This window comes from Arvicanthis niloticus, chromosome X (assembly GCF_011762505.2).
Source record: "Arvicanthis niloticus isolate mArvNil1 chromosome X, mArvNil1.pat.X, whole genome shotgun sequence".
Classification (NCBI taxonomy): Eukaryota; Metazoa; Chordata; class Mammalia; order Rodentia; family Muridae; genus Arvicanthis; species Arvicanthis niloticus.
The window spans coordinates 97626760-97640304 of record NC_047679.1 but is presented as its reverse complement, the minus strand read 5'-3'; the positions used below and the strand labels follow the sequence as shown (position 1 = coordinate 97640304).

The 13545-nt window shown below is 35.5% G+C and overlaps 1 protein-coding gene across 3 annotated transcripts in view; it reads right to left on the bottom strand.

Moving 5' to 3' along the window:
* Positions 1 to 13545, bottom strand: part of Dock11 (dedicator of cytokinesis 11) — a 179296-nt gene that overhangs the window by 52250 nt on the left and 113501 nt on the right. For all 3 annotated transcript variants that reach the window (XM_076918872.1, XM_076918873.1, XM_034485270.2), the window contains 5 exons: positions 12460 to 12638; positions 10825 to 10941; positions 8684 to 8759; positions 8028 to 8137; positions 4664 to 4775 (listed from right to left, as the gene is read on the bottom strand). In XM_076918872.1, the coding sequence (XP_076774987.1) occupies positions 4664 to 4775; positions 8028 to 8137; positions 8684 to 8759; positions 10825 to 10941; positions 12460 to 12638 (594 nt within the window). The remainder of the gene's footprint in view (positions 1 to 4663; positions 4776 to 8027; positions 8138 to 8683; positions 8760 to 10824; positions 10942 to 12459; positions 12639 to 13545) is intronic.

Genomic DNA, 13545 nt, shown 5'->3' with positions numbered 1-13545 from the left:
TGAAATCGGTCCATGATAAAGAGATTCACCGCTTACAGGTGAAATTAAGCAATATGAGAAAGGCACGGTTGACAGAGGGAAGGCGGTGTGGTGGCCCTGCACCAAAGGATAATAAACCACTAACACAGCCACCGGAAGCCTCCAATTCAAAAATATGTGAGCGCTGTTTAGTGAATGAAACGTACAGGGATGTGCTACAGCAAGAATTTAGTAACATGCAACAAAAAAATCTAGTGCAGATTGCTGAGCTCACTGTAGAAAATAACAGATTAAAAGAAGAAAACAAAATGCTTTTGCAGAGGTTAAAAACAACTCCATCTCCACGTGTTCAGATGGATTTTTCAGATAGTGATTTTGAGGATTTCATTAATGGTACTAAATTGCAAATTAAAAATGTGTATACAGTAAAGGAACCTTCCCAAGCAGTACAGATGCAGTCATCTCCTAAGTATGTAACAAAACCACAAGTAGAACCACCTCCACCAGATAAACCAACTTCACAAAACAGTCAGGAAATCCAAGTGGTCTCAGAGACCTCTTCTGTTGATTCTTCCTGTGTTGATGATAATGGTGTCAAAGAGTCCAATATATTACTGCAATGTACAGCTTGTTCTATAAAAGGTACATTGGATACCCCAAAGAAAGATGAATCAAATAATTTCTCAAAACCTCCTGAAGTAAAAATTTTTAGCTCCACACAAAAATCTGGAAAGAATACCAGATTCTCTTGGAGCTTTTCCAGCATTTCCTCTGAAGAACCTATAATAGTATCTGAAACTTCAGAGGAAAATATGCCTTGTAAACCTAGTTCTGCACTGGCATCTTTGGAAAAGAAAAGAGAACAAAGTAGTACACGGGTGTTTCCTGTGGACTATACTTCAAAATATATTCAGAAGAGGAGATCAGCACACTCTGATAGCAGTCACAATAATGACATTTTAGTGACATCTGATCATACTCCTTTGCTTTCCAGGGGAGAAACTGCTTTGAAAAGCATGTATGAATCTGAAAATATAAGACATTTTGCAAAGAGGTCTAAAAGTGATTCTGAGAGAGTTCTTTCAGAGAGTGCATTGAAAAGAAAAGGCAAATAGAAAGGAAAAAGTTACAGCTTCTTCCATGTTTTCTTCTAAGAAAAATCTGTTGAGTAAAATAGTGTTCCTATAAATTCATACTGTGCAACAAATAATAAAGCAATATGATTTAAAACTCTTTGATTCATGCCCTTTAGGCCCTAAAGATAGTGAATTGCTGTTAGTAAAATATACAGACAGAGAGGAAACTTCAAAATCCCCCTGTCCCTAGAACAATTGTGTATATGTGGAACAAAATTTGACATTAAAGTTACTAATATTATAACAAAATTTTTAAAAAAGTATGAGCACCTGAAGGATATAAACTCATGAGTTCAACATTCAAATGTACCTAAAGTTATGAGACTACTATTTATTAGACAAGGTCACTAGAACTAATACATTTAAAGGATCTAGAAGTAAACATTTTTTTAGACTAAAATGAGTATGACTTTATGGGATCTAGTGTGACTTTAAACATGTAAAAGATAAAGAGATTTGATGCAGACAACATGAGTTACTGAAAATGTCCTCTCTGAAACTACAAAGTAAGAACAGAACTACTTAGTTAGAACTTAGAACTACTAAGCGCAACCTATATTTTCAAGAGAAACTGTTTAGTTCATAAGAAATAAAAGCCATAGCTTTATCTACAACATCAAAACATGTATCCAGACTTGTCTGGATAGCAAATTATATGGTGACTGTACATGTGTGTATGTGTATACATTGGATTGGAAGGAGAGAAATAGTCAGACATGTATCTTTTCTCTCCCTCTTTTCTCTGTCCTACTTTCTTTGTGCTTAGAGATACCCATTTTTGCATTTTCTCCATGTATCTATCTCTTGAATATCTTTTCTATTGTTGGTTCTTGGAATAGATGAATTAATGGTATAGGAATACTCTTGTTAAATTTATACAAAAAGAATGAATTTAACAAGAGTATTCCCATACTATAAATTTTTTCATTTAAAAACCAACAATACAGTATTTTTTCAACATCACAAAACTATTAAAATTGTTGTGGAATGTTTTAGAATATTCAGTGGTTCCAATTAAGAAACCCCACAAACATTACAGAAACTCCATTAATATCACAATCAGTTTCCATCTTCTCTCATTTTTTATCTTTGTGGGAAGGCAAAAAACATTGTGTTGTTATTAGGTAATCTATTATTTCTTGAAGTGAACCTCTTATTTTAAAATTCATTTTACTTTTCTAAAACATGGAGGCCCATCACAGAGCCATCTTTGACTTCAATATGATTTTGACAGTTTACTCCTAAGTTGTATATTCATGAGACCAATAAATTGCAGACTTATTTGTATTAATTTTCAGTATGAGCTGGTAGAATTCCAGCCTTTAGGAGGCTGAGGAAGAAAATTTTTGAATTCAAGGTTAGCCTGTGAGTTTTAGAATAAGCTAGGCTAAAAGGATCCATCTCAAAAAGAAAAAATACTATTTTGAAATTGTATTAATTTATTTCAAAGTTTCTTTATTCATATGTGGCTAAAGAAAGGCTTTAATATTTCTGTAGCTAACTGACTATTATCTAATAATCTGTGTTATTTATATTATTATTTTGTAGTATCAAAGAAAAGGAAAAAAAATGTTTGCTAAAAATTGTTAAAGATATCCTGGGTGTGTAGTACCAGAAAAAAAAAATTAAATGAGAAATAGTTGGGCATGCTAGCAGCTATCTCTAGTCCCAGCATTTGGAAGATAGGCAAGAAGATTTTGAATTAAAGACCATCCTTGACTTTGAAAAAGAAAGACTATTGTATTGTTGTACTCTAGAATTTTCTATTCCTATCTGTTATAATGTTTCTTTGTCACAAAAATAAAGTATGTAATAGTTAAGAAAAAAATGTATAAAATAGGCTGGGAGTATTATAGCTCATGTGCTAGGCCCTGGGTTCATGTCTCTAGTACTCCAAAAAAAAAAAAAAAGGTTTAAAAATATGACCTAGGTATTAGCTTGACAGTGAAGTACTTGCCTAAGCATGTGCAAAGTGGAAGCCCTAGGTTTGTCATCTGACACCAGGGTGTGAGTGTATGAATGAAACAGCCAAGTGTGATGGGAAAAAAATGAAACAGCCAAATGTTGCGTGTACCCTTGTAATTCTAGCACTGAAGAGGCTGAAGCAAGAGGATCAAGAGATTTGAGCCATCTTTATATATAGTATGACCTTGTCTCTAAAACTTACATAAATTGAGGCTGGAGAGCTGACTCAGCAGTTAAGAGTAATTGTTGCTCTTGCAAAGGACCTGCGTTCAGTTCCCAGAACCCACATAGTGGCTCAAAACCATTTCTAATTCCAGGTCCAGAGGATATGATGCTCTTTTCTGACCTCTGCTGGCACCAGGCATACATGCGGTACACATACACATAAAACAAGCAGGCGTGATGGCATATGCCTTTAGTCCCAGCACTTGAGCAAAAGAGGATAGCCTGGTCTACACAGAGAGTTCCAGGCTATTTAGGGTTATATAATGAGATTCTGTTAAAAAAATAAAGCCAAATAGAGAAATAAAAAGATTTAAATCTGAAATATATATAATTAATAAGAAAATTTGCACAAGATAGTTATAATGATGATTAGAACTCAGGTGCTTTTTTTTGAATTTATTGTAAATTTACCTACTGATTTTTGCAGTGCTGATAACTATTTTTCTTTCCTGTTTTATATGTGTGCTAGGAGTTGAACCCAGAGTCTCACATATGCTAGCCATGTGGTTTACTATTGAGCTTTACCCTAGTTTACATTTACTTTGTTAATTGTCTAGATTCATGAGGAAAATATAATATTATATGTGTACATTGTATAATGCTTAGGTACATTTAATGTTCTTTAGACCTGCATATGTTTTGAACAGGCATAGAGAAATGGAAGAAGAGGGTGGGAATTTTGTAATAAATGTGGCATTTGAGGAAATTTGAGGCATTTAACTCCTGAGGACGTGAATTTAATCCCTTGTTTATATATAGCCATATAGTATAAAGAGAAACTAGTAATGCTAGCAGATAATACCATTCTTCTCCAAGAAGCAAAGTAGATCAACAGCCTGATTCCAGACAACATCAGGGATGCTGCAGAGACAGTGACTGATTCCAGACAATGCCAGTGGTGCTGCAGAGACAACTGACTCCAGACAACACCAGTGATGCTACAGAGACAGTGACTGACTCCAGACGATGCCATAGGTATTCAACAATGGTGGCATCCCCTACCTTCAGAAAGTCCTGAATTTTTGCTTCTGTTTTTATGTTTTTCAAATCCTGGTTCAAATAAATGCTAAAATGTTAATTTTATATTGTGATTATTTCCTTCCTGTTACATTAACTACTTAACATTTTATGTTTGTCTAAAAACCCTTAAAATTGTTGCATAATTTTTATAAGTTAATACTTTTTAATTCTATCACATTCAAACCCATAGAAATTTATTTTAATATTCATTTTAAGGGTTTTTTTTATGACTTTAATCTTTAAAGATCAGTTTCTAATATGTATGTTCTCAATTTACAGGCCTGAACCTATGAGGGGGGTGTTTAATATAGTTCCTGCTGAATATGCTAGTCTCTCACCTTCAGAAATCATCTTTACTATATATAAGTAGCACATCAAGAGGTTTCTGATTTCATACTGATCCAGACGATTATACTGGGATACACTACTCCTTGAAGAACTCTGTCGGGTCTGTAAGACAAAAGAGAGGAGTCTTAGGAAATAATATGGCAATTTTACAAAGCCTTAAACTCAATTATTTTTCACCACTAGTCTTATTGGGGAAAACTTATAAATTTTATAGTGTATCTTATAGGTAAATGGGCTGAGTCTTCATTGCTACAGTATCTAGTGATACCACTGGAAGTTATTTCAAGGTCTTCATAAAGATATAGCCATTAATGATGCATTTATATTCTACTCCCATATGCTTTGTATTTAATAACAAAAATGTAAAATGCTCAAATAAATTCAGAAAGAATAGCTATTATGTGAAGTAGAGGTTTAAGGTATGTGAAAACAACAAACATTTTAGGGCTGGAGATAAAGTTGAGAAGTCGATCACTTGCCTAGCATATGCAAGTTCTGGGTTTAATTACCCATCATCACCTGAAAGTTACACTTTCAAATTGGATTCACTTCTTTGAATATATTGATATACAACCCCCAATCATTAAATAATCTATTTTAAAATGGGCTGGCATAAAATACAGGTACCATGTTACACTCCATAGACCCAAAGAAGCTTGAATTTCACTTAGAAGGGGGAAATAAAATAGTCATAAGAGGCAGATGGAGGGAGGGAACTGGGAGGGAAGGGGATGGAGGAAAGGCAGATGGAGGGAGGGAACTGGGAGGGAAGGGGATGGAGGAAAGGCAGATGGAGGGAGGGGGAATGGGGAAGGGAATGGGAGATTCAGGATCAGGTGTGGGGAGGGACAGGAGAGATGGCTACATGGTCTTGAAAATGAATGGAAATCTGCAACTGACTGGGGTGAAAAGGTGAGCATTTCCAGGAAGAGATAGAGACCTGAGATAAGGGAGGCCCCCAAGAATCAATAGGGGTGACTTAAGCTGTGACTCAATAAACTAGGGATATGGAACCTGAAGAGGCCACCTTCTGTATCCAGCAAGAACCCCAGTGGAGTGATAGAGACACCAACTCACCCACAGAACTTTCAACCCAAAATGTATCCTGTCTACAAGTAATGAAGGTATGGGGGAGGGAGCAGAGACTGAGGGAATAGCCAACCAATAACCCCAATAATGGGCCCAACTTGAGACCTATCCCATGGGCAAGCATCAATCCCTGACACTATTAGTGGTCCTCAGTTATGCTTGAAGACAGGAGCATGTTGTCCTCTGAGAGGCTCCACCCAGCAGCTGCCTCAGATAGACACCCACAGCCAAACAGTGGATGGAGCTTGGGGACTATTATGGAACCATAGGAAGAGGGATTGCAGGCCCCAAAGGCGATAAGAACTCCATAGGAAAACCAACAGAGTCAACCAACCTGGACCCTTGGGGCTGAGACTGAACCACCAACCAAAGAACATACACAAGCCTCCCCACTCATATGTAGTAGAGGAACAGGCTAACCTTCATGTGGGTCCTGAAAATGAGCAGGAGCTATGCCAAAAGCTGTTGTCTGTGTTTGGTATATGTTCTAGCTGGGCCTTGTTGTCTGGCCTCAGTGGGAAAGGAAGTACTTAGCCTCACAGAGACTTGAAACGCCAGGGCGGGGGGGGGGGGGGGGGGGGGTCCCCATACACTCAGAGGAGAAAGGGAAGGGGATGGGGGAAGGACTGTGGGAGAGAGGCAGTGGGTGGGAAGTAAAGTGAATAAGCAAAAGATAAAAAACCAAAAATGTGCTGATTATTTAAAATAAGGAGGACCAAGGTATTTCCAAATTAGATCAAAGTAATGATTTTCCTATTGTTTAATGAGGACTGTTGAAATATCAAATCATGGCAAGATCTCATTTATTTAAGGATTTATATAAATAGAGTAATAATAGTACAAAGTTTTACCCTTGCTAATAAAACAGTACTCAAGAGCTGAGCTAACAGGGTACATAAAACTAAGGATTCACTAAGGACTTTGAATTAGATTGAAACAAACTTTTGCTCTGGTTGCTTGTCAGACATGTAATTACTAGTAAGTTATTTAATTGCTCTGACCTTATCTATGATAGTGTCACCACAGTTCAAAATAGTGTGAAATAGGAACTTTTGTGAATAAGTTACTATTTACCCAAAGGCTCAAAGATGTATATTCTAGTGGTTCTTAAGGGGTGCTTCCCACCAGTAGAATCAGCATCACCTGAGGACTTAGAAATACAAATTAGCAGGTCCTGTTTCAGACCTACTGACCCTCTGAGGGTGAGGTGCAGCCATTTATTTTTAAGCCCTCCAAGTGACTGTTGTACATCAAGTGTGCCACAAAATAGAAAATTCTTATTTATAAACATGCATTCAGGTATGGCTGGCTTAAGTTAAAATTCCCGTTTCACTTAAAAAATGAGTGGGGGTTTAGTATTTAAAAAATATATTTACAGACCCATCTAAGTAATATATGATTCTATGATTTTACCTAGTGTGACAACTTTACTGTCTAGGATGTGGTATTTTGGCCTCAAGGCAGACACATTTTACATTTTAATGTTAGACTTGAAACATTTTGATGGAAGAGTTAGCATCCTCTAAGACCCTAAGTAATGACGGAACTCTGAGACTATCAACTGGATGGCCTAAAGTTTCTCAGTGTTTTTTTTTTTTTTTTTTCAACTCGATGGATGACCTAAAGTTTCTCTCAAATTAATGTGTTTTTTTTTTTTTTAAAACAAGAGGCTGAATTAGCCCTGCCCTGATATGTTTTAATTAAAGTGCAAGGTGGCTTAGAAATTTTAAACTGGAACCACCCCCCTCTAGGTTACAGTGAGCTACAGCAAAAGAAGGTAAGAGTTAAGCTACTTGAGGATAATTGCCTTATTCCCTATAAACAGATTTAAGACAACCAGGTAAACTGGGCATCATGGTATTTGCCTGTCATTGCAATTACTCAGGAGGATGAGACAGGAAGACCACTTGAGGTCAGAAGTTTGAGATCAGCCTGAGCAGTTAATTGGAGGAGGAAGCAGGAGACTATGAGTTCAGGGATTGTCTGGGAGACATCAAGAGCCAGAGGCATGCTTAAACTTTATCGGAAAAGCCCTGTCTCAAATGTCCACTAAAAATTTCACACTAACTATGCTTAAGAGAGAAAAAGATATCCAAATAGCAGCTGCAAGGATAGGAAAGTACTACTAAAATATTCAGGAATTGTGGGATACATTTTACATATCCAGAAAAGACTATACAAGAGCAGATACATGCATGTTTATTTTTTAAAAAATTTTGATAGCCTAATATGTCACCAGGTTATTCTATATGTTTAGGTTCTTACGTTTTCACCAGTGCTCCCAGGATCTGGAAATCCTGTTGCTCCTTCAGGAATAAGGGAACCTCGTGAATCTTCCCTCTTAATTCCATGACCATTTTGAAAAGACCCATAGGCTGAAAAAAGTCCAAGTCCTTGTTAGCAGCAGGAAGAACCATCAAAATATTTTTAAAACTAAGTACTACACTCTTTAAGTATGTATATGTTACAGGGAATAGATCCTCGTCTTCTAAAAATGTTAAATTCATATGTCAAAATGCTGCAAAGAAAACAAGTAAATGTTAAGTGATTTTCCCCTCTCAAAACAATTTGCTATATATTACAATTCCTTGGAAGTCATGCAATAAAGCCAGATAATTCACAAAACAGCTTATCTATATTATGGACAAGGAAACAAGCCTGGGAAAGTGACCTACCCAATATTAGTGAAAGGAAAGAGGAACGGAAACCAGTGTCTTTTGTTTTGTTTTTCCTTATCTTCTAGTTTTTGTACTGATCGTGCTTAAACAAATTATAAAACGTGGCTGCATGTGAGTCATATTTTAACTAAACATTAGGAGAGATCAGTATTTGTATAGATTTATCACAGATTATTTTTTAAAAGAGTAGAGGTTCATTTCTAAACATTTGTGTGATACAGAAGCTTTAAAGTGATTAATTACCTGTGTCTTTGTCAGTGGCCAGGCTCCCTCTGCTTGTAGGCGAAACAAAGCCACATGGAAACTCATCTCTGGATGCCTGCAACAGGATATGATGCCCCAGTCATTTAAGCAATTTTAAAACTAGCACAAATAAATCTGAATTAGATTGTACCCTGATTTTAAACAAAGCTTACTATGAAAGTTGCATCAAGTACTATTAGTTAAGTGGCACGTCTAAAAAAATTGGCTGCTAGCATGTTTAGTAATAATCATAACCTCTGACATATCTATTTAGATGGCTACAATTGGTTTCATCTAAACATTGTTCAGTTTAGTTCTCTTCCTTGGAACCAGAGACAATGTTAGAAGTCAAGGTGTAACAAAAGATTTCTAAGTGAATATGAGCTGCAAAAGAAGAGATACTGAAACATTTCTAACTCTGAATGTGAAATGTATGTGCAATGAACATCAGCATGAACTACTATGTGTAAAGACCAATGTGACACCCAGTGAGGTGACATCCCCATTCCACTCATTAACACAATCAGCTGCCACAAGCAACAAAGCTACCAGGCAAGCTTAAAAGTGGCTTTTTCAGCTGGTGATGGTGGTGTATATCAGTAAACCTAGCACTTAAGATATTTAGTCAGGAGAATTGTTCCAAGTTCTATGCCAGTCTGGACTGTAGTCATAGTGAGACCCTGTCTCAGTAAACTAATAGGAATAGAGAGATGGCTCAGCAATTATGAGTGTCTAATTGCTCTTGGTCAGAGTTCAGTTCCCAGCACCCATGTGGACTGCTCATAACACCAGCGCCAGGGCATCTGTCACTCTCTTCTGGTCTCCACAGGCAACTGTATTCATGCACAAACACACACTCTGACACATGCATATACACATAATTTAAAATTAAAAATAAAAAATTTCCCTTGACTTACCTTTAAAAAGTTCTTTCTTGGGAACTTAGGAGTAGCTTTCAAAATTAGCAAGGGCATTTTACAGGGAAAAAATTCTAGATTATATTAAAAAGCACAGTTCAACTACTTGCCACCCAGCAATATGAGATGACTCTGCAAAGTGTGTGTGTGTGTGTGTGTGCATATATATATATATATATATATATATATATATATATATATATATATATATATGATGATTCAAAAGTATAAAGAGGAATAGGAGCTAACAGTTCCACTGGGCCAACAAGTACAAAATATACACATTTTTAAGGTAGCATTTTATGTAGCCCAGGCTTGCCTTGAATTTGCATCTTCTTGCTCCAGCCTTTCAAGTGGTGGCACCCAGCCTGACACCATTGTTTTAGTGGGGCCACTGGCAAATTGGAGAGTATCCAGAAGCACTCATCACGAAAATAAATGGTTTGGAATGACAAATGTCAAAATGGTGATATATGGCCTGGAGACAAATTTAGAAGGTATACATGGAAGGGACAAATTGTGGAGGTGGAAACAAATATTTTACACATCTCTAGAAACCAAAACTAGAAGCAGTTGCCAGAAAACCCTTTTACATCTAAGGTTGAGGGTGGAATATTTTAATATAACAAGGGCAAGACTGTTTGACAAATAGAAACATAGTTACCCTTTGAGTGCCTTTTAAGTCTTAAGGCACTAAGGGGAATAGAGAGAAAACTCACCCAACTATAATAAACTAAAAGTGATACACCAAGAAACATTAGACAGAGATTATCAAGGGTAGAGAAAAACAAAAGAATTTTAATCCCCAGTGTCTTCTACTCTGGAAGTGAAGAGTGTTTCACTGTGCTTGCTCTCAAAATGAATAAATACACTGGAATGTATTAACAGCAGCAAATTTTAAAGAACAATACAGTAGGAAAAAAACCATTCTTTTGGACCTTCTTATCCAAAATGTGGTCTTTTCAGTAGACAGAGGCGGCTAAAGCTTGTTAGACACACAGACTCTGTACTTTGGCACTAGGGCCTACTGAATTAAGATTTGTGTTCTAATGCATTCTCCACATTATAGTTTGAGACACATTGCTCTAGGAAAAACAGTAGCAATGTAAAATGGACTACAAAGTAAATTCATAGGATTGAGATCAAATAGCAGATGACCTTAATCCCACATGCACCAGATAAAACAAGATACAACTTGAGACAGAAATGGATTAACACACTTACAGAATTAGGCATGGCTGCACAGGAATACAAAGTATCTCGGCCTGCCAGTCGCTGTATATTTTCCAAGAGCAGTCCGACAAATGGGAGGTACAGCTGTGCTATTTTGGCTTGCTGGTTCTGAAAAATATCAAAACTTTATTGATTAATAATATGTATATGCTACAAATGAATGGGGTCGACCTCATATGTCAGATTAAAAGACTAAAAGTGAGTTAATCACTACAAAAATTTGAGGTATGAGCTAATAGTTATAAAAATTATCCAAGAACTGTGTTGCTGTTTTGACTTACTCAACATACAGAGTCCAGTGACAGCTTTCAAACATAACCACATAAAGGAGAAGGTTATTTGCAAGATTAGTATACAAATGTTACTTATAATTTGGCAAACATATCACAAACTACAACAATATGATTTATATCTTAAAATGAAGGATCAATTTACTTCCAGATAGAATCATAAAAAAATTGGCAAGATTTATAAATAAAAAATCTTTTTAACTAAAAAATACAATATGATAAAATTATAGGAAAAATCCACCTGTAAATCAGTTTTTCAAATTAGTTACAATAGCAAACTATGTTTGTTTATATTTGAATGTTAAAAATTAAGGATGTATTGTCAAACAAGAAATACTATATTTCCTTTGTTACTCAATATTAGAGAAGTAATTTTGGGTTATTCCAAATTCATTCAGTTTATAGTTTACTTTTCCATGCCCTTAAGTTGTAATGTTAATGACTTTTAAACACAAAAAGCTACTACTTAAGTAGTAGCAAGGCAGCAACCAGCGATATATAGGGTCACACATAAATAATGTTAAATGTATGTTAGATAGCCACCTCCATGGTTTGAAAGTTAAATATTATCATAACATCTTTTTAACTATAAAGAAAAATTACATACTTTAAAAATACATACTTTATGCATGATATGCTTCATATGTCTTATTAAACAGTATCAATATCATTTATTTAGGTCTATGTGTACATATTTAAAGACATTAAACTATTTGACAGTATATGCATGGTACAACTCTATATGATGTTCTTTATGTGTGTGTGCGTGTCCATGAATAAAGTTGTCTTTAGAGGACAGAAGTATGGGATCTCCCTGGAACTGAAGTTACAGGTGGTTATAAGCTGCCAGATGCGGGTACTGGGAACCAAACTGCAGTCCTCTGCAAGAGCAGCAAGCACTCTTAACTACTGACTCAGCCATTTTTCCAACTCTTGTAAGGCTTTTCAAAAATTCTAGCTTATGGAATAAATAATGAAAGAGTCTGACTGGCTAAAATATTTATAGTAAATATAAGAAAAATACATAAGGCAACCTAATCTCATTTCATTGTCACATAAATACAGATCTTTCTATACATGTTCACTATGTGTAGGACCATGGTTTGTTTCTTCCCTAGCATCAAATTATTAAAAGATGATTTGAGAAAATGTTTTCCTTTAAGTTAATTTGCATGGCATTTAAGAAAAACTTAATGGCCTGAAACAGAAAAAAAAACACCTAGTTTATAATCTTAGCTCTTCATTCATCACTCGTACTATGCTCCTCCCTATAATCATCTTGAATGAGAAATTTTAGTAGAAATTTACTAGTGTGCTACTGAACAGACATCCTTACCTTATGCTGGTATCTGGTATCAAATGCATGTTTTATCAAAAGATTCTTTACGACAGAGATAGCTGTATATCTGATCTCATAGTTGTCTTGAAGAGCAATGGAGGTTTCCCGCAGAAGTAGACCAACCAAGAAGTGATGCTTGCAATACTCATCGGATAAACTGTATTCAAGATTGGAATCTGCAGTATAATAAAATTTGTGACTTTTAATAAAAAATATATTAGACCACTAAAATACTATAATTATTTGATTATCTGTGGTCATGCTAGCAAGAACTATAAGATTTCGTTATTGATCAATTTGAACAATCCCTCTGTAGTATAGAATGAGCATGCAAAATTTTTACTAATAAGAACACTCTTAATTAGGGATAGATAATTTGTTTTAATGATTATTTCAGTCAGCAAGATACTTTTCCCCCTAAATTATTTCAAGTCTCAGTACGATTACTATAGATTCTGGGATGAAATAATTCTATATTTAGCCATCTATTAACATACTTCTTTATTATCTGAAGAGATTTCATTCTAACTATAAGCTCAACTTCATAGACTAATGCTTGATTTCCTTATCCATTTAGATTTATAAAGTGGGAAAAGAAGAAAACAGAATTATGCCAACAGTGTTAAGTATTGATTATTCCAGTGATCATTACATACTGGCCTGAACATTCACAGTAGATACAACACTAATACACAAAGCCACCACATCTCACATCAGCTCAGCATCACATCTCACATCAATTGACCATCACAGAAATACAGACCTTCCATTTCATAAAATCACCCCTGCAAACTGCATCTTTCCCTCCTTTCTAGACTTTTTGATCTCCATTAAATCATCCAAATTAATACTATGGGACTTATAATAAATCAGGAGGATGGGATCAAATTTAGTAATTTCTATAGTATACTCTGCTTTTCCATTTATTTTAGATAAAATGCCTTTCATTTCTTTTCTTTCTTTTGTCTGATTCAGAATGTAATGCGATGCAGTATATTCAGTTAGGACTTTTAAATGTTGCAAATTTTCCAACTTAATCCAATGCTCTATCCACTTCTTTCCCTTACTGCCTCATCATCAAAA